At 37.6% G+C, this 21,841-nt stretch overlaps 1 protein-coding gene across 2 annotated transcripts in view; it reads left to right on the plus strand.

Moving 5' to 3' along the window:
* Positions 1-16,130: 16,130 nt before the first annotated feature.
* The window catches only part of LOC107082978 (sodium/hydrogen exchanger 1-like), a 35,388-nt gene continuing 29,677 nt past the window's right edge, over positions 16,131-21,841 (plus strand). The window contains exon 1 of one of the 2 annotated variants that reach the window (XM_015371879.1): positions 16,131-17,211. In XM_015371879.1, the coding sequence (XP_015227365.1) occupies positions 16,920-17,211 (292 nt within the window). In that variant the 5' untranslated portion in view covers positions 16,131-16,919. The remainder of the gene's footprint in view (positions 17,212-21,841) is intronic. The other variant, XM_015371880.1, reaches the window with a different exon arrangement.

Raw genomic sequence — 21,841 nt, forward strand, 5'->3', positions numbered from 1 at the left:
TATGTATCGTATATAAAAAAAATAGGTATGCCTTTGAATTTATTATTAGTCATTTTTAAACCTTTACAGCAGTTTGCATTGCACTAACCTATAACTGCACAATGACATCAGTGCATGAGGTTGTTGTGTTAAATAATACATGGAAGTGGAAATCTTACATTGAATTACTACCCATAAAATTGTGTTGCACAGATTCCACTTTCCCAAACATGCTTCAACAACTCCCTTTGGTTTTACTACATCTAAGAAAGTGTGATTTGTGTTTGATTTGTGCTCGTGTAGTGAATGAATGAGTACAAGCTGAGTCAGGAGCCTCTTTAAGGCAACACTCCTGTTGCTGACGTAATGGTCTTGCCTTTAGGAGTGGAGTCAAGGCTTGTAAAGTGTCAAGAGAGCAGCTGCTACTGCTCATGCTGCGTATACGTTTTTTAAAACAGAGATTTGCTGCGTTTTTAGTTTTGACTCAGTGTTTAAAACTCCTGTAACAGACAGATCACATCTTGCCTTAGCAGATTTTAAGTCGTAAGCTCAGCTGATGTTAGCATAAAGTACTTTGAAAAAGCAGCCAATGTTTTGTGATAGGACATGATAAAGTAGTATTTGTAGTCTTTACTAAGACATAAAAGGGGTTGCATAGCAAAACACTCTCAATTAGACATATGTTTGTGTCCCTCTGACCCCTGAATATGTTTTGATCTTTCCTGCTGAAAGGTGAACCTCTGCCTCCGTCCAAAGTATTTTACACACTAACAGGTTTTATTTGAGGAGCCTGTAGCTCCATTCACCTTCAGACTTACTCTGACCAGCTTCCCTGCCTTGCTGTAGAAAATCATGATGCCTCTGCCACAAATCTAGGTGTATTAGTTCTTCATCAAACATAGCATTTTGCTTGCAGTCTAAAATGTGCAATTCTAGTGTAATTGAACCACACAGCTTTGTTGCATTTGGTGTGTCCGCTACATACATAGGTTATGGCAAAACTGTAACCACTTTGTGGCTAAAATGATTGAGTGCAATACTAAAATATTTCTTTTCTGCAGTCTCCCACCTGATTTTTAGCTCCTTTAGGGTAACTATATTGTACAAGGAAAAGAAAAACCTAATTTATTAAAGGAATAAATGTTAGATGGGGGCTGAATACACACAGCACGCTTCAGAGGTTTATTAGTAAAACCTTTTCAGAAATATCTACTTCTATTTTATCGTTCTGCAGTACTTACTATTTGCCTTTCAAAACATATAATTTGAGAGGATCTAGAACTTTTGCAAAACATATTACTGATCAAACAACCTAGACCTTTCAGGTAAATCCAATAAGCAACTGCTCAAAACATAAAAAGTAAAACCACAAGATAATGTTTAACAAAAAACGAAAAATATATATTTTACATACTTAAAGTTTTCCTACCTGTGCACTTACTTTCAAGCATTTTTTTTTTTTTTTTTACTTTTAGCTTTGAAGTGAAAGTGTTCCTCTTTCGCCCTCATCTATGCTGGGCGTTTCCAGATGTGACCCCAGCAGAATCACAGCTGAATGCACCTTTGATCATAAAGAGGTAGAACTTATGCTGCACCTTGGGAGCAAAAGGTTTCTTCGGAACACAAATTAAAGCCATAGTTTTGAAATAGTGATCTGACAGCAAGTAGTATCATTCAGTCCTAAGGGACAGAAATAGTTTTATTAATACAGCGTGTGCCGGATAAAATTTAGAATGATGTTTCACCTTGGGAAATGTTACATGGTTCACTCCTGAAGCTTTTATATGCTGATTTTCACAATTTGGTCTTTATATTCTGAGATGTTGTCATTGTAAATGATGATATTATTGCTTTCTGTAACAGTGATTGACAAGTACAGTTGTTTTCAGCAGATTTCTTCAGTGTTTTTGCTGGTTTTCTCCCATCAGGCTGAGAAATATTAGCAGAAAATAACTCAGCCAGACTTTTTTTGAGACAAAGGTGAGTTTGAATGATTGAAATATGGAATTACTGAATGTCACTTATCCATACAGGACATGCAATTAGCTGGACCAGCCGAGTCATTTCCTAAAACTATGGCGCCCCCTTCAGGCAGAGGCATTCACTCACATTCATTCTTAGGGATTTTATAGGGAAGGAGAAGCTGCATCATGTCCTGTTAGTACTAGTATTTATTTCCTATATTTTCACTTCCTATATTTTATATAAAACTTTGACCTAAATTGTGCAACATTAACCTCTAATAGGACTGAAAAACTATTTCTGGCAGCAGGAAAAAGGAAGAATGAATAGTGAAATAAGAGGTGGTGGTGTATAAACTCTGAGTTAATAAAAGAAACTTGTACAGTAAAAAACACATTCATGTTTGGTTTCAAAAAATAATTGTCAAATCATTAATTCATTAGTTTGGTTTCATAATTGTTTGTTTGGGACTTTTCCTAATTTGCCATAAGTTGTTTTCTCAGCCCAGGAATTCTGCTAAAATATTTCTCCATCTTCAAATCTGGTTGAGCAGTGAGTTTGCAGAATAGAGAGGTGCATGAAAATAAAAAAGATATCAGAAATTGATTAAAACTTTTCAATCAATTTACAATGGTAAAAATGATTTTGGAGTTTGTAGACTTAACACTTCAACCTAAGATTCTGATATGTGCTGTCTGCAGATTTTCTTTCATTTAAACCAAAATCATTTAGTGACACATATTGGGTGACGTCATCCATATGATTTCATTCACTTGAGGAAGAAACAATCAAAACCTGCCTATAAAACTGACGAATGATGCAAATCAAATTGTGGTTTTTAATGATTCTCCAGAGGCTTCTGGGTGACTTGTTAAACATTTGATTGCTCTAATCGCTGTTAAAATTCAGTGGTTTTGAAATTGGGAAAAAAAGGACAATGATTCATAGCCTTAAAACTGTTCAACCTTTCAATTCACGCACATTCCATCCAGTTCGGCCTAAATGTGACTAAATAATGTAGATGCATTTCTACCCTTAAACTAAACTTTTGTTAAAATCCCTTTGGGTTTATATTTAAACAAAGTATCTCTTTTTAATAAGATTACTAGTACAATACAAAAAAAAAAAAAAAATGAATATAAAAGGTTCAGGATCTTTCTTTTCACTCCTCAATCCTATTCTTTGGGCTGCTCTTTAGTCCACATCTTTACATGGGAATATTTTCCCACTTTCAGTATCTATTAGGTTCTTACGATATTTTTCTTTTTTTAGATCCCGCTTCAGTTCATCCAACAGACAAATTCATTTATTTATATTAATTTATTCTCACCTCAGACAGTTTGAATCACATTATGTTAATCTAGGGCTTAAATGGAATCGAGGCATTGCTATGGGCTTAATGTTTAAAGTGGTTAGTATTGCAGCAATTAGCCCATCCCACTGATTTATCAAAAATACATTAATACAGCACCTCAGCACGCACAGAGAAGCAACACAAACACACCTCAAAATGTTTGATATGTTAAAGAAGACACCACTCCAAAGCAGTCATGTGGTCACATTTAAAGGTGTTAAGGAGATGGCGTTCAAACCACTTCATGACTGAACCTACTGTATGTCTGTGATGTTTCAAGTTGTAATATATAAAAATTGTTGGTTATTAAACAAAATTATATATAAGAAAGGTTCATGTTAGCTGTGGTAAACTGATGAGATCATTCAGGTTACTTTGGTCATGCTGATTTTGTGCAGACGCCAAATGAAATCAGAGACATTAGATTGAGCTCAGCACTGTCTGACCCAGAGTGTGTCATGACCATACCACTGTAAGTATACCACATGGTTTGGCTTTAATATAAGATGATGAAAATGAACATCCAAGGGACATCACTGCTGTGCACAAACTATATAAGAGATATTCATCATAGTGTGATTTGGCATTAGTTAGAAGAGTGTTATTTAAAATAGCAAAACAACAAATGGTCACACTGAGAGGGAGCAGGCAAACATATGCTGCAGCTCTGCGTCGGTGGTGAGTGCTAGCCCAGAAAACCCTCAAATAACCACCTGCGCCAAAGAAGGGCCATTAATGGCGTCAAAATATTTTGCTTTTGTCCCCGCTGACAGGCATGCTGTCAGAGCTCGTCATCATTTGCAGAGATTATATCAAGTGGCATAACGTCAACATTTGTTTTTCCATGTCTCATCCCAGATCCCTGCTGGCTCATAATTACTGATCCATAAGGTGACAGTGCTGGGCCCTGCAGCTAGCCACTAATGAAAAGCCATTTAAAAGTGAGCCAGGACTTGGTCAGTGATGCACAGATTCTTAGAAAAAGTAAAAAGAACACTGCCTGTTGCTTGATAAACCTTTCTTTCAACGTGGCGGCACATGGACTGATCCTTTTCAACTTTTGCTGGGTGGTGGGTCTATTTGTGAAAATGTTAATGCCACATTTAACCTCAAAATAGCAGATGAGGGAGTATTTTATTGCCCAAACAAATTCAAAAAAACGTTTAGTAACACAAGAAGCTTCAAAATCCATCGTTTTAAATTCCAGTGGAAATAATGATAAAGTTTGCAGCCAACTTTTAGTGTTGTTTGGTTAACACTGTGTGGGTTTTACTGGGTAAGAAACTGAGAGCAATTCCATCCAAAGATATTCAGCAAAGGTCACAATAGAAAGAAGAAAAAAAAGACTTGGATTTTTTTTAAGATCGAGATTGCTTTTTAAAATCAAACAAAATGAAAACAGCATCTGACAAACGAAGCAAAATAAGTTTTGGACCGCGTGCGAGATTAAATATAACTCCTTTTGTTTGATCTGGGATGAAATGAGCAATCTGAATGCAGTTTTTGCCTTAAGGCAAGAGTTTTCTATTTACAGGCTATAATTTATCTTTGATCGGATCTGAATTAGTGGCCCTTGTGGTCCTGGCAGCATTGCCCTTTAAGGGCTTTGAGTTCATTGAATCTTGAAGCACACTTAGTATTTGCTATAAGTAGCTTGAGTATAAACTTGATCGGGTGCTTTGTATTTACCTCTATCCTCCTAAGCAGTTTGCCTCAAATCTACTACCCACAGCATCATGCCTTAATTTGCTTGTACCAAGGTTTTGAAGCTTGTTTTTAGTTTTGGCTGTAAACCTTTTGGCACGGAAAATCAAACTACAACTCTGCTGAAGGGGGTAGAGGCGATCTGAGGATTTATATCTTTAAACTTTTGTGGAATTGGGACACATAAAAGCTATTCTTGATGAAGACTTTAAGCGGTTACAAAAAGCAGTGATATTAAAAAGGAATGTCTGTGAAAATTTTCTACTCATTTACTATTATTAAGACAGAGTAAAAGAACACATGATCAACACAATTCTCTAGAGATAACTTGTTAGAAACACAGCAAAAAACCTTTTAATCGAGCCTATGGAAATTTGCACGAGTAATATGTGTTCATCTACCCCAGTACTCATTTTTTATTGTCTGACTGGATACTTAATCTTAATTCTAGTTATTTTTGTCTATTTTTTCTCAGAGGACATGATGCCTTCGCTGTTTAAACACGTCAATCTGCAATTGCACATTACAAATCTTACAGTCTAGTTCACCAGGCTTTGCTAAAAATAGAAATTAAACACATGAATTTCCTAAAGCATAAAAGGAAATGTAAAATGTAAAGTTAAAACAACAATGCAAAAGAAATACTCTCTCTAGTTACTTTTTTAAATACACCTTGCTAATACCAGACCGGACCTTGAATAGGGATTGACTCTTTGGCCACAAATCCAACAGCGTATCATGAATATTCCTCAGAGATTTTGGTCCACGTTCACATGATAGCAGCTCCTGCACATTTGTTGCACATCCATGACATTAATCTCTATCACATGAATACAATGCTCCCAGATGGGATCCGTTGATGATGAGTCACTGGAGTTTAATGCATGTTTATGTAACGGAAACCAGTTTGGGATAATTCAATCTTCAGGACACGCCTCATTATTCTGCTAGAAGCTGCCACTGAAAGATGGGGAAACTGTGATCATAAAGGTGCAAACATGTTATACAACGATACTCTGGAAACCTGAGCAGGTAGAATAGAATAGAATAGAATGAAAAATCCTCAAGTAATTTTAATCCCAAGTTGAAGAAATTTAGCTTAAAAGACTAAATTAGAAGCAAACAGATACAGATATTGAAAATAATCCAATGATTTACACCCTGACCGTCCTACCCAGAGGCGGCTCCAGGGGGGAGCAGGGGTTGCTACAGCTACCCTTTGATTTTGAAAAAAACACAGCATCCCAATGCTCCCCAATAAATTAACAGATTAAGATTTCACAAGTTTTTTCTTTTTGATTCCGGTGAGCAATTTAGCAGCTCACACCTAACAAATCTAGTGACTCTGGAGGGACACACAGGTCCCTGATTTGCATCTGACTTGGAATATGTTTTATCTTATATCCACAATGCAAACAAGCATAGTGACAAAACAAAGCAAGTCACTTACTGTAGGTGCTGTACAGAACGTTTATAGCTGAAGCTAATTTTCAACCCCTGTCCCTGGTTGGGCTTTTATATGCAATAGAATTTACATTTACAATGTGGGCCTCAACAATAGACAAAGATGCTTTGGCCACCTGCTATTTAAGCCTGTTGTGGAAAAGTTATACTTTTGTACAGCTTTTCTGTACATAGCCATGTTTTTCCAAATAGACCCTATCATATTTTTTATTTAATTTCAGTAAAATCAATATATATTTGCTGTTCATAGTCCAATGCAGTGAACCAACTGTCTCCACAGCTGTAAAATAACATAGAATAGCACCTTGGAGTCATAACCAGGGATAAAGATCTTCAGCCACAATGACTAAAAGAACAGCCTGTCTGTTGCCGAAGTCCAGGCTCTGGTGACAGGTTACAAACCAGACTGTTATCAGCCCTGACCATTTATTATTAAACCTCCTGTCTTAATAATTCTGGAATGCTAGACTTTATCTCATTCACCTTCAGTTTGTATCTAAAAAACATATAAAAATCCTCTCTGGAGAGCAGCTATGTTGGTTTAAATCATAATAATAATTTTCCTAGTACCGGTAGTCTAATTTTGAATAAGACAGCATTGAAGACGCAGTCCTGTTTAAGCATGTATGTCTAGAATCTGTAAAAATGTAAAATAAATGTACAAATGTAAAATAAATATTTGTAAATACAAAAGATTGTTGGGCTGCCGCTATAAAGAAAATCAATATATAGCAATCAGATAAGTGTTTATCAGTGTTTAGTCCTGTTTCTCTGCTAGACATGGCAGTTTTAGGGCCAGTGCCTTTGTAAATCTAACCATGTACTGAAGATATAATAGTAACTTACACAATTTCTTACGATTAAACATAACTGATTAGTCCGTTGGACTAATAAATGTTTTTTCCAATACGGTTTTACTTTAACAATGATTGCAAAGTTTGAGTGACAGAATCCTAGCTTTTATCTGCTAAATGAGGAGTCTGCTACCTTCAGCTCCGGGGGCCAAAAGAAGCTTAGTGTCCCTGTGACTATATTAAATGATAAATCTTTGCCCAATTTTGGTTTCAATTCCACCATAAAAAAAAGTCGCCCCTCCCCCCCTCCTTTTAATTACCTCTGCAACTGCCACTGTTCCTATAGGCTCTTATAGGCTTAGCTTTTACAGTAACTGACTTTTGCTTTTTCACACTTTTGACCTGGAAGGCAGCTGAGAGCTCATTTCCTCAACTCTTTCTTTTCTAGTCAGAGCCACATATGAAGCTGGTTCACTGTTGCCTTCTCTAACATAGAAAGTATTTGTCACCCATTGCTTCCATTTTTAATGGTATCTCTGTCTCTATCTTCTCCAACCCCCAGTCAGCTTCCTGAGAATGTCGCTCACACTGAGTCTGGTTCTGCTAAATCTCTTCCTGTTAAAATTGACTATTTCCTTTCCACTGTTGCTGCATTGTGAGGGATTGCTGCAAAGTCATGGCTTGCGAGTGACTGTCCACTATCACTACATGCTCATCTAGGAGGAGTAACTAGTGCAAAGTTAATGACTTAAAGAACTCAGATAGTTAACTTATCGGTCTGTATGATTTGACTGATATAAACCAGAAATGACATCACTAGAGAAGTTGGGCCATGTAAAAAAACTGAATTGAAATTCAATATTTGTGCATACCAAAGGTAGGACAGCAAGAAAGGTTTGGGAGACACTAAGCTAATACACAAGGTTTCATCTGACTGACAGGGAGGGGGGCAGTTAAACACCACAGACCTTAGGTCGGTTACAATATCTAACTCTTTGCATCCAGATTAAAATAATGAAAAATGAACCTTCTTTAAATAGCTTTAAGTGGTTTTGAGTATTAACAGATAGATGTAAGTGTATTGTAATAATTTTTTTTTTCTGATCCAACCCATCTCTGAGTAACAGCAACCAATTCAAAAAGTGTTGCAACTGTCTGTGGTCTCTATTTTTTATTCCTATAATTCTTCTTCTAGACCAACTTCTGTCATGTTATCAGTGTCACTAAGAGAAACTCTTGTTAAAAAAAAATCCTTGCAGCCATCATTGTGTTTGCAATTGGGTTAATTATAGCTTCCCAATCCCTTTAAGATGTATTTGGAAAGTTACTGCCATGAGTCATAATAATATTGAGCTCACAATACATTTCTGAGGACACTCCCATAAACACAAGTCAGATGTTTTTCCTCACTAAACTTGATCTGTAAGCTTTTATTTATAACAAAACCTGCCATATGGGAAGAAATTATTGATTACAGTAAGTCCATTTTTACACACTAAACACACCCAAATAATGCTACTTAAAATTCTTTAGCTCATAGTGCTTAGTTGTTGAAATATTAAGCAGTTAGTAGTTCATTTAAGTCAAGAGCAGACTAGAATGGTACCCAAGTGATTAGAGTTAACTGAAGTAAGTTTAGCATTCTGAAATAAAAAATCACATAAAAAAATAGCTGAATTGAGCATGTTTCACTTCCGCGTATAATAGCATTTAATATGGCTGTGGTGCTAACTACTACAAGCAATACAAGCCTGAAATAGTATATTTATTTTACTTTTGATCACACTTTTTGTATTTGAAAAAAGTCCAGATTGGCTGCTAAATGTCAGTTTTAACAAGAATATACAGGTTATATTAGATTAACTCATCTTTATCTACAATGCCAAAAAACTCACCTCTCTCAGAAGATTTTCTTTCAATTGTTTGATTTTGCCAAAAACAATTTTTCTGAAGGAAAAAAATTTAATAACTCAATGCTGAGGTAAGAAATAAGCAATCAACCTGGAACCTTTAATTCTCCAAACAAACACCTGAATCAGAGTAAATCTGCTTGTTAGTCTGCTCTTAAGGAGTGGTCACACCTTGGAGAGCTGTTGCATCGAATGGACTGACATGAATCATTGCACCAACAATTGAAATTTTAAATGAAACAAAGGAGAGGATTATGAAACTTCTGCAAGAAGTATACAATCACGCTATATTGCAAAAGATGTTGGTTGCTTATAGCAATCTGTGTCAGGAATCTGGACCAAGTACAAACATGATGGTAAGGTTGTTCAAAAGCAAAAATAGTGATAGAGCAGGAAGAGATCAAGACAGAAAAGTTGAAAACAGAAAATGCAAACCAGAAAAAAATGAGGAACAAAATAAGGAAACTGGAGGCAATTTTTGTGACTCAACTGTCAGAAACCACCAAGAGAAAATGGGTTTCACACAGTAGGGGGTAGTAACGAGTTACATTTATTGAGCTACATTTACTTAAGTAAATTTGAGGGTTAAAAATTGCAGTTTTGGAGTAGTTGTGCACTTTTTACTTATACTTAAAGGTATAGAGGATGATCTTTTATTTCCGGGCGGGTCATCTAAATAAATGATCACCATTCTCAATCATTCTGGTGATATATTTACATAAGGCCATCCTACGTGCTCATCCAGTTAGCTATCTTTTTCTGTACATATTTGGTGAGCTATGGTTTAAGACAGTCATTGAAGCTCACCTTTCTCACCATGGTTCTTTGAAAATGGCCGAGGGTCAAAGATGACGCAGGCACTGCACGGTAGAGGAGGAGCTACGTAACCAACAGGAAAAAGTAGCGATCATCTGTCCGAACGGTAAGTTAACTGAGTCCACTATATAGTACCCACTCTATATAGTGATTAAGGGGTTTAGGTGTTAGGGAACATGTTCGGACACAGTAAGCTTGTATGAGCTACAGTATGAGAACAGCAACTTTCAAAAGGAGCGTGCATGAGGAGAAATGGGCTCGTGCATTCCCTGGAGAGGGTACAAGTTGTGCATGTGCATTTTTTTTTAAAGGGGGAGAGGGCAGGTCTTTTAAAAAAAAAAAAATTGAGAAAAATCCTCCTCAATATCTTTAAAAGGTCATAATGGAGTTTTATAATGAAACTGCCACCTGTGGCCAAAACACAGAACTGCAGCACTCTTCTGCTTAGTCTCATAGGTCGTACTTGACAAGTTTTTGAAATTACATTTTTCTCCTTATGTGGAGTTGCCATAGGTGTCTGAGTTGAGCTGGATGCCTCTAAGTAACCTCAAAATCAATCTTGAATAAAACACTTTGATTACATCAAAAATCTTTTGGATGACTACAACCTACACTTACTTTTGGGAACTTTACCCACCTCTGAATTTATAGGAATCTAAATGTAATTCAACTCAATGTCATTTAAAAATACTTTAATCATCCCAAAGGGAAATTAAATATTGCATAATCTCATCAACCTTTTTTCAACAAGATGTAAGTGTTGATAGCTGTAGGCAGGAAGGATCTTCTGCATCGTCTGTCTTGCACTAGATCAGGAGATTCCTCTTACTCAAGATACTCTGTTGGTGTTTGCCAATCTTTTGAAGAGGAAGCTCACTGCTGCGTGTTCTTCATTTTAAGAAGAATTTTCTTTGTAAATTAATCTCCAGTTATTCTAGAGGAGGCCCTCGAACAGGGCCTCAACTTGTTGAGCTTCTATAAATTATATGCTCTGATGCTGTTACCCCAGCAGATAATGGCAGACATTCCCTTTCCACAACAGTCTTATATAGCATCTTGCAGCAAAGACTAAAAGATCTCCGCTTCCTTAGGAAGTAAATTCTACTCTGACAGTTTATAGCACTGTTGCTTTGCAGCAAGAAGGTCCGGGGTTTCATTCCAGACCTACCGTATAATTCTTCTGCATAGAGTTTGCATGTTCTCCTCGTGCATGCGTTGGTTGTCTCTGGGTACTCCGGCTTCCTCTAACAGTCCAAAAACATGACTGTTAGGTTTTTTGGTAATTTGTCCTTGAGTGTGTGTTTGCAGGGTTGAATGTCTCTGTGTTGCCCTGCGGTAGCCTGGCGTTCTGACCAGGGTTTTCTCTGCCTTTTGCCCATAGACTGCTGGAGGTAGCCCCAGCCCCACAGCAACCCTGACAGATAAGCTGAAAAGTAGGAATGGAAAGACTGTTATATAAAACTAACACATAAAGAAATTAACACATTGTTACAGTGGGCTAATGATGGGCAATTGAGGACTGTGGGGGGCTGAATGAAAGTCATAACTAGTGATGAATCTCCAATCTATATGAGATTTAAAAAAAACGACTGCCTGAAGAACAACAGACAACAAACAAGAAATTTGAATAGCCATTGAGGAGAAATGGAGAAATGGCTCTCATTACATATTTAATAAAGTTACAAGTTTAAGTTGACATTTTTGGACACTTTTTTTATACCATCAATTGAATGGATATTTTGAGATGATTCAATTATTTTCCAACATAATAATGCATTTTGCCAAACTGTGAAAACACTCCTTGAAGAAAGACACACAAAATCAATGCCATTGCCTGCAAACAGTCCAGAATGCAATCCAATTGAATATCTATGGTGGAAGTTGAAGAAAATGGTCCATGACAATGCTCCAACCTGCAAGGCTGATCTGGCAAAAGCAATCAGAGAAAGTCAGAGACAGATTGATGAAGACTACTGCTGGTCAGTCATTAAGTCCTTGCCTCAGACGCTGCAAGCTGGTAGAGGTGGTGCAGCAAAGTAATAGTGCTGTGTTGAATCATTCTTTTGTTATTTTTTTTTTCTTAATTTAATTTCCTAATTTCATATTTTCTCTGAATTGAGTGATCCCATAACTTTTCCCTCAGCTTGAGCTAAAAAAGTGACTGTTATAGACTACCTCCTTGTTTTTTCCTGATTTCCATTAGTGCTTCTTAAAGGCAGAAAGTTGCCATTTAGAATGGCTGCAGTTTTGTGCCATGTCACTGATCTTAAGTTTTTTTGGACACAATTAAACAACTGAAAGAACATTCTCTGAGATCCCATAGCTTTGGACAGCCAGGAGTTGTGGTACCTCAAATGACCAATAAACCTGCTTTGTTAGTTTCTCCTCATTTTTAATGCCTGGTAGTAACTTTCCTTTAAAGCACGGAGCAGGCAGCAGGATAGTTAAAGGGGTAACCAGTCCGACTGGATTTAAACAGATCTTCTTTCTTCTCTGTATTTGTTTCTGCCTCTGAACGCCACTTGTCTTCCATCTTACAGCAGTGACCATTCACAATGTGAGCAAGTCAAATTGTTGGGGCAGTGTCTAAGCCTGTTAATACAAAAAGCAGGGAAGGAATGCCACTCTAAAGCAGAAGTTACTAAATCACCTGAAATGTTTGTAGCTTTTGGCACTCACATTAACAGAAGAAGACTCCAAAGCTGTCTATTTTACCCACAGATTGATAACAGGAAAAGATTCCTCCTGTTTTTTTCTTCAGACATTTAATAAAACATATGCCTTATCATGATTGTTTTGTTCTAATCATTTAATTTCTGAAGAGGCTCTTAAACCCCTGCATTAATGTCATGATCTTGGCACTAATAGCTGGATTTGGCTCCTTTTTAACATCTGCTCAGCTCCACCAAGTGCTCTTTGTCTCTCATTAGATCCACCTGTTCCTGCTTCTATTTAAGCTACCTTTTTCCCAGCCATTGGTGCCTGATTTTTTGAGCTGTGTGAGAGTTTTCTAGCCTTCTTGTAAGTTTCTGATTATCTGATCCTGACTAGTTTCTGCCCCCGGACTTCGAGGTTTTTGGTTGCCCCTTGTTCTGCTCTGTGTGCCTGATCTGTTCCCAGACTGTTAGATGGTTTCTGCCTGTTAACCACCTTGGACCTGTCTTTTGACCCCGGCTTGGAAATCCCTTCTTTGGACTTCTGATCTTCTGGCCTGGAAACCTGCTCCTGCTTTGACTCTACTTTGGATTATCCCTCTGGATTCTCCTGTTCTTCTGTGTGCTCTGCATTCGTTGCTCCACCTCTTTCCTGGAACTCTGGAAGCAGCTCCATCGCAAGCTATGTAGAAACCATCCCTCCGGACTTCACTCCTACTTCTGGGCTCAAACTGAACTTTGAAAGAGCAGCCACACGTTTACCTTTTAAAAATGCTTGTTTTGAAATCACCCTGATCTGTCTGCTTGAATTCTGGATCCTACATTCTGAGTCCTTGACAATTAAGTGAGCTGTTGGGTCCTGACCCTGACTGAGTCAGAGGAGAAATACAGGAAAATGCATCTAAGCATTTTCAGTATATCACACAAAACAGAATTTACTCCATTGACTTAACTTAAAAAAAAGTAAACTTGTCTCATGTTGATTCATTAGATATATGCTGATATATTCAAAATGTTTATTTCTATTTTTTTTTCTGAATTACTGCTCACTAATAAAACAAATGCATTCTCTGACAAAATTTTTATTTTACTTTATACAAACAAGGACATAGTTTTAAATCTGGAAAATTTGCCAACTGAAAAGTGTGATGACATACTATACAGTAGGCACTCAGTTGTTAATCAGGACTTCCTCTGCTGTAATCACTGGATTAGATGTGGTGAGACATAAATGCAATCAGCCTGTGATTCTTGGATGCCTGGAAAAATAAAACCCACCTTCCCTTAAAATTAGCCTTCAGCTTATCTGCATTGTATGTCTTGGTGTCCCCTCTTCTTTATAGTACCTTACAGATTATATATATATATACAGGATTTAACAGTAATTCTAAACTCATTAAGCAGGTTCTGATTTTGTGGCACTAAATCTAGAAAGCAGCATCAAAATTATGAAGAAAAAATGATTCCCAAAACCTTGACACCCGTGCTGACTTTCTGCTTTAAAAACAATAGGCTGATCTAGAGGGGGGTCCTGGTGGCCAAGGGTCCACCCCGGCCATTCACTGGCCACCCCTACCAGGTTATTTGTTGATCCCCCTGGGATTTAATTTGATACCCTTGGAACAAGCAGTTCTCCACCAAGCCTGATAATAGCAGCGCTGATACATGATGGGGATTTCTTACACTTTAACACTGGTGTATTATCCAAAAACTGAATACAAAAATGCAGCAAATAATTATTCACAGTGATAAACCACAAATAAAGAGGACTAATACAGAATGTTTATTATGTTTAATAGGGGAAAGTTTGTCTCTGCAGTCCCCGGCTGTAGGAGTCTTTTCTAAAGATAAAAAACCTTGCTCAACCCATTTAATGTATAATTTAATGTAAAACAATACATTCATTTAAACGGCACTAATGTATAAATATACGCATTTCTTTATCATCAAGGACCATAATGAAAATCTGAACTGTCTTACGTCATTTATCTGGAAAATATAGATGTCATTTTTCTGTTGGTTTATTTTAATCAGTGCAGATTGACTATAAGATGTTTTTGGCACCTATCAGTTAACAGCCACCCCTAAGTGCACATTGGCTCCTGCTTGACCATCCTCATGCAAATTTTCTGGAACCGCCACTGGTCAGTTATCATGCTAATGCTGCTACCCCAGTAAAAGTGATGCAGATTCTGTGCCTCTCACATCTCCTTACGGTATTGAAAAACTTGATTTCCAAATGAAATGCCTTATTTACTTTAATCCCAAAGAGAAGTTTGACCACTAGGTAACAAGGCAGGCCCTTTGCTCTTTAGCTTCTGAAAACATCTACGCTTTAGTTGGGACTTAACACAAGGCTTGTGACCACACCCTGGATTTTGAATTATATGGTGGCAGTTAAAGCATCAACTAAACATAAAATCCCTGTCTTATAAACTTGCCGGAGATGCAAGGTTGTACTGCTGATGCAGATGCACTTCCTCTAAAATCTCTTAGTTGCTTTGAAACTGAAATCTGTCAAGCCTTCTTTAGCATTTTTTATTTTTGTTTTATTATTTTCCTCATTTTGGGGGGTGTCAGAGACCGAGTCAAGTCAGCAGTCTTGTCTATTATGTAATGTTTCTATAATGAAATCTGTTCTGTTGGCATTGTATAACATTTTACTATGAGTGTAATTAATCAATATATTATTTTACTAGTATAATGCTTTCAAATGATTTAAATAATTAAAATAAATTACTTTACAATTAAAATAGGAAGTTCTAGATAGGGGCCAACACAGTGTTCCTGTAGAAGAGCTTGTTGCCCCTTTTTTTTCCCTGTACACAAAACGTACCCTGCAATGAAGTATCTAAGTAAGTCAATTTTTCTTAAATTAATTGTATTTTCTCTTGATTTGACCAGACATTCAAGACATCCCAATAGAATAAGTTTATTTAGTAAAAAAAAAAAAAAAGTTCCATTATTTCAAGTGCATCATACATAATTAGCTTATTATAAGGGGGAAAAATACTCACTCAATAGGCAGATAATCTTATTTACCTGCTCAAATCAAGGGCAAATGCACCTTTAAAATAAAGATTGTAAATGATTAATCCCCTGGACAATTTTCCCTTTAGAGTTTACCCTAACCATTATTTAGAAATTAAAATTAGTTTAAGCTGCAGTCATACTAAGATACAGGGTTTGTTATGTAATGGGTGAGAATCATTGACTTTGTGGTTAAAACTTAATATACAGGATTAAATGCTCTTACACTTTTTTTCGTTTTTTGCAAATATTTTGTTATGTGCCCCCATAAAAAAAAAAAAAAAAAAAAAAAAAAAACAACAACCACAAAGAAAGACACCGACAAGAAAGAGCTTGTAATAAAAAAGGAATACATTCAGAGGCGCTTTCCTCCCGGCCTGTAGGTGTCGCTATAGTCGAGGTTCCCCCCTCCTCCTGTTTAATTCACCACTCCTCCTCCTTCTATCCATCAAAACCTCCGCGAAAGGGTGTGAGTTTGAAGGTTGGAAGAAGGTACATATCACAGGAGACACGACGAGTCGCCGCAGAATCCCCAGGACCCGGAGGAGACAACACCAAATGTTTTCCCCTTAATTACCTCTCAGTGCAGTTTGGACTCAGCTGCCCCGGCGGCAACAGAGCTGTCCTCACCGGTTAAACATTAAAAGATGCCGCTGACGCAAAAATCGGCTAAAAGTTTGAATATTGGTGCTGCGCAGTAAAATGTGTGGCGGCAGCGCTGCCGTTTCCCCCCAAGGTCAGTGTCTGAGGTACCGCAGGCGGCGCGAGGACGAATTTCTTGGGGAGTCGGAGGAAGAAGGGGCGCAGAGGAGGAGAAGTGGATGCGGTTATCTCTTCGCCCGCATTCAGCATCAGCTGTGACATTTCTTACAAACGGCCACTAAAAGAGGAGCGGGAGAACTTGTTTAACGCGCCTGTCAGACACAAATAGGTGGTCTCCTTTCAGCATTGTTTACAGAGGTGGAAAAAAGTCCAGCATCTTTGCCGTTTCCTGCTTCTTCCTCGGCCTGTGAGGGCGACGGTTACCTGGTTGCTGCACGCAACGATCAGCCTCAACTAGCTAACGTTCACTGAGAAAATGAACCATCGGTTCGGTTCTAGGTGACCTGAACTGTTCACTTCAACCTATTGGTGTTCTTGGATCACTATTTTATCATCACACAGCTGAAGTCAGCTCAACTTCCTCGAACTTGAAGCGGAGACTTTTATTTTTTCCTACCTAGTTTATTGTTTTTTTTTTTTTTCCCCAAACATGTTACCGAGGATAGCGCCGTTCAACCGGACAGGTTTCGCTCGGACTGTACCGGAGCTTGGACTGCTCCTGTTGGCGATACTCGTCCTGCTGGAGGGCTCCGTGCTGCCGCTCGGAGCAGCCAGCACCCCGGAGACCAACACCCACGGAGAGGCGAACAGGAGCGGAGCTGTGGAGGGACACTCCAACCACACCAAGAAGGCTTTCCCCGTCCTCAGCTTTAACTACGAAAGCGTTAAACTCCCCTTTGAGATTTCTCTCTGGGTGCTTCTGGCCTTTTTGATGAAATTAGGTAAGCATACAGTTGTTTCATAATATTGCAACTCAAACTTCATGGTGAGAGTTTAGCCTATTTCAGTAAACACTTGCCAAATACAATACGGGAAGTCCTCTATTACGCCTCTTAATCACCCGGTAGATGTGACACAGTTTCTGTCCGGTGACACATAAATAAAGCCATTTAAAGATAACCTAATAATGGGATTTAAAGATTGTTCACATGCATTTACTTTGTCTACCACAGCCATAACTTTCTGAAGGACTGGTGTGGACATGTCCCCACCAACATGTCCCCAAAGACTTTAGCCTGTTGTGGACAGGTCCCCAAAGACTTTAGCCTGGTGTGGACATGCCCCCACCGACTTTGGTCCCCAACAATCATCATGCAAGAAATAACTTAAGAGTAAAAAAGACATTTGGTCAAAAAGCTATTTAAATGCAGAGTAATTATTGAATAATAAAATCTGATTTATTTAGAAAGGAAAACTTTTATGTACAAATACTTCTATTTAAAAAAAAAACCCACATATATAAGAAAATCCAAATAGTTAACATTATTTAAAATAAAATAACAGTTACTGCAGAAGAAACACTTTCTAAAATCTATTTGTTCCAACATTAAACCCCTTACAGTGAGAAGTGTTTACTGTATATTCTGCTAATCTGTGAACAGTTTGTGCACAGGCGTAACTTCTGAAGGACTGGTGTGGACATGTCTCCACCAATTTTGGCCTGGTGTGGACATGTCCCCACCAATAATTTCAATACATAGACTTTGGCAATATGTGGGACAAATTTCTAAATTTCATTTTACTGCTTTTGAAGTAGGATATTCACTAATGGAGCTGAAAGGAAAGACATCCATCAATCAATCCACATTTTTCTGGATGGATTGATTGATCGATAGATGAAACTGAAATGTGTCCATACTAGGGAGGCGTAATATCTTGCTGTTGGCATTGAAATCAGCTGTTATTTATCCTTTTTTTTTAATACATTAATGTCCAACTACCCATACATATAAATATTAGTGTAGTTTGGTTCTTCTGCGATCTCAACAATAGGAAAGCTTTCAATAAATATGTTTGAGCTCATTTTTGGAAAATACAAACCCTATTGAAAGCGTTTGTCTCGAGTAACATAGGTCCAGGAGCCCCCACCCTAAGAGTGTTTCCACCGACTACAAATGTACAAATGATCTATGACCATACCAACCTATTAACCTATAATAGATATACTGAAATGCCAATAAATTTGCTTACCAACAGTTAAAGTATTATAATTTAGACTAGAGAGTGGGCACAGGTAAACATACAATAGTACAAATTAAAAGGCTATATCTCTTTTTCAAATTTTTTATTATTTGTTTTATTTTCACATAATCTACAGTCCATTTTACTCTAAAATTTCTAAAAAGATTGTGCTTACAAAGATCTGATCTGTTGTGGGCATTAAGAAGAATAAACTCTATTCCAGAAGGCTAATGTAATTTGCAATATTAGGTTTTAATATGGTTTATTAAGGTTTGAAGGAGACTGAAGTTAAGATCGGGGAGAGAACATTCTTTTTTTTTTTTAGCTGCAACATGTAGTTATTTTTGTTTTTATAGAGTTTTTTTTTTTTGGAGGTCTTTTGTATGACTCATTTGAATATTTAGTTAGTTGTTAAGCTTTTGTCTTGTACCCCATTTCAAATCAGAAATATGATAAGAATGCCCCATTAATTCAAGCCACCTAAAATTCAATGTCCATTCATTTATTCTGTGAAAGCTGAAGATGTAAAGTATTCATTAGCACTTTTGACAGTTTGCAGCTCATTAACCCAATGGGAAACAGAGCACTTTAACATGTAACTTGATCTTGTTTCTTTAACACTGGATCTCATCCAATGAAGGGAAATGCATCCCACAACAAGTAAATCCTCCTGGTTTTCTGACGTGCAACTATAGAACCTAGTTTTAATGTCATTCCAAGGTCTGATATCAGACGCACCCTTGTGCCTTGTAGGCCTCTGACCCTGGAGCTCTCATCCTGATCCATCTTGTGCATGACTGGCCGCCGGTGGAGCACATGGGCCAGTGCCGTATGGCACTTCAGCACTATGGCCTCTGGGTCAGGCCCCTCAGAGAATGGGCCCCTTTGAGGTTTGGCCCCTTGAGGGTTGAGCTCAGGGTGCTCTGCTCTACCCTTCTCAGGTGGGTGCAGCCATCCATATGTCTACTCTCCTTGTGTCCCAGTGATCCGGGGTGCCTCTGGATATATGAGGCTCGCATCACCTCTTTTTCTATCCAGGCCATGTAGGACGAGTCTGGGGCCGCCCACACCTGCTATTAAGCATATTTTCCTTCTGAAGAAGAGTTGTAAATCTTTTATAAACGAACATGCCCATGCATACATACCACAGGAGTTTGGTTCCAAGTGTTCACGGATACTCAGTAATACTAAATAAAATGCTAAAAAAAAGTATAGCTGTTTCTTTCGGCCATAAAGCGAGGAATTAAACCAAATTTGTTGTTCTATTTCACAGACTCATTAAAGGACGCAATTACGTCACAACCTTAAAAACACTCTCCTTTCAAGATAGTTAAACATGAGTACTACTGTCCGCATTATTGTCCGCCATGGTAGTTGTTTTTCTTGCCACTTCTGCTTAGCAAGATGCAGAATAGTGACTTTTTGAGTATTAATGAAATTGAGGTCGGATGAATGTAACCTGGCCTTTCAGACAAAGGCCGCATTTAAAAAGATTCAGGACCACATAGCCAACTGACCTGGATCACATTTGGAAAAATCAGATCTATGTTTTTCAGACTGCCATGAAAAGATCAGGTACAGGTCGCATATGGGCAAAAAAAAATTGGATTTGGGTCACTTCAGGCTGCTGTGTGAACGTAGCCTTAGTTTCTGAGACAGCACATTGTAAATACTCCCATGAAGTGATCCATCTTTCCACCTTAAGATTTCAGTCTCAGATGATTTGGTCTTTTTAGTTTTAATAAGCACACTTACTAGGAATGTCACTGGTAAGCTTACACAACACGTTTGACCAGAATAGCTTAAATTACCTTGTGAGAGGTTGAACCTTTCAGCCAGGGTGCTACTTAAATCCATACACTTAAGGCAGTGACGTCCTAAAGCAATTTTGTTTCCTCCAGTTATGACTAACAGTTTGACCCAGAAGTCTAAATGCAGGAAAAAGTCTTTTGTTTTTGGCGTTTTTTTCCTCACCTCACCGTCTTCTGATACTCTTTGGTTACACAGAGTTGTTGTTGTTCTTGTTGTTTGTTTCCTTTCACTTCAAAGCCTTTTCTTTGCACATATTTTATTCCCCATCTGTCTTTCAGTTCCTTGTTATTGACTGCTTCTCTCAGAACAATGCAGTGTCCTTAGCTTTCCTTGTTTTGTTTTTTTTTTTTTATTGTTTTTTTTTTTTACACTGAAAACCGGTAGCCTGTCACTTGACTGTTACGTCAGAGGCCTGATTGAGCTGCAGCTTGCAGACAAGGAGGATGCTGCCTCACTGTCTGGGCAAGAAGCCCAGCGTCACAGGGGGCGGAGAAGCAGAGAGAAACCACCGGGCTCTAGTAGCTGTCTTGATCGAGGATGTAAAGTGAAAATAAAACAGAAACATAAGCAAAATAAACCAATATATAAAGATATGCTAAACAACAAACAAACAGAAAATAATCAGTCTTGAGCAACTTCATTTTCCAGTGAATCTAAGAATGGGCAATGGGTGATTGAATATTGATGCTACATTAGTAGATATAGACAATTTCTATTTTGAGGCCTAAGAACAGATCTACAGCACATTTATCTCTTAAGATTTATTGCAAGAATTACATGGCATATCTTCATTTTTTTATTTTTTATGTAGTATGATTCATTGCAGCCAGTGAGAGTTTCTAATCTGCTCATGTGTTTTTTTTTTGTTTTTTTTTTTGTAATCAAAGTTTGCTTTGCACTTTGGCTGCTTTTTTAAATTAATTTTGAGCTGACAGCTTAGAGCAGATATAGTTTTTCATAGGATCTTTTAGTCCTTTGTTTTCATATAACTCAAAATCATAGAGTACATAACTAACTTCAGGATGATATCTCCTATATCAGATCTTTGCTTTATTTCTAAGAAACAGATTTTAGATACTGTTCAACTACTCCAGCTTTTCAGGAATAACAGCTTTTTCTTTGAACCACCTCTGGTGAACTTCCTTTTTTTTTCTTAGCAAGCACCAAAAATGCTCTAACTGCTAAATAGAACATATGAGAAAAAAAAAAAAAAAGCTGAGGCTTGGCAGTGGACAAAATCTTGAACTGTTTTCAGATCATACTTTTAATCCTTGATCTGCTGCTAGTTTTTCCTAACAGGTGGCGATATAAAGTTGGGTTGTCAAAGCTAATCTACACCTGACAGTCATGAGATCCGTTTTAGTGATACGATACACAAAAAGACTGCAGTGGAGCAATGCATCATGGGTGAAAGAAGAGCTGCAAAGCTTTATGATCCTTTAATGTCCATCTGAAGCTAGTGGTACAATTAGCAGCATCTGAGGTATTTAGGAAAAAAAAACTGCTTTTGTCTCCTGATTCCTGTAGTCTCAAAAAGCCTAGAATATAATTAGTTGAAATTGAAATTTAGATAATAGC

Source organism: Cyprinodon variegatus, unplaced genomic scaffold (assembly GCF_000732505.1).
Source record: "Cyprinodon variegatus isolate N-32 unplaced genomic scaffold, C_variegatus-1.0 Scaffold66, whole genome shotgun sequence".
Classification (NCBI taxonomy): Eukaryota; Metazoa; Chordata; class Actinopteri; order Cyprinodontiformes; family Cyprinodontidae; genus Cyprinodon; species Cyprinodon variegatus.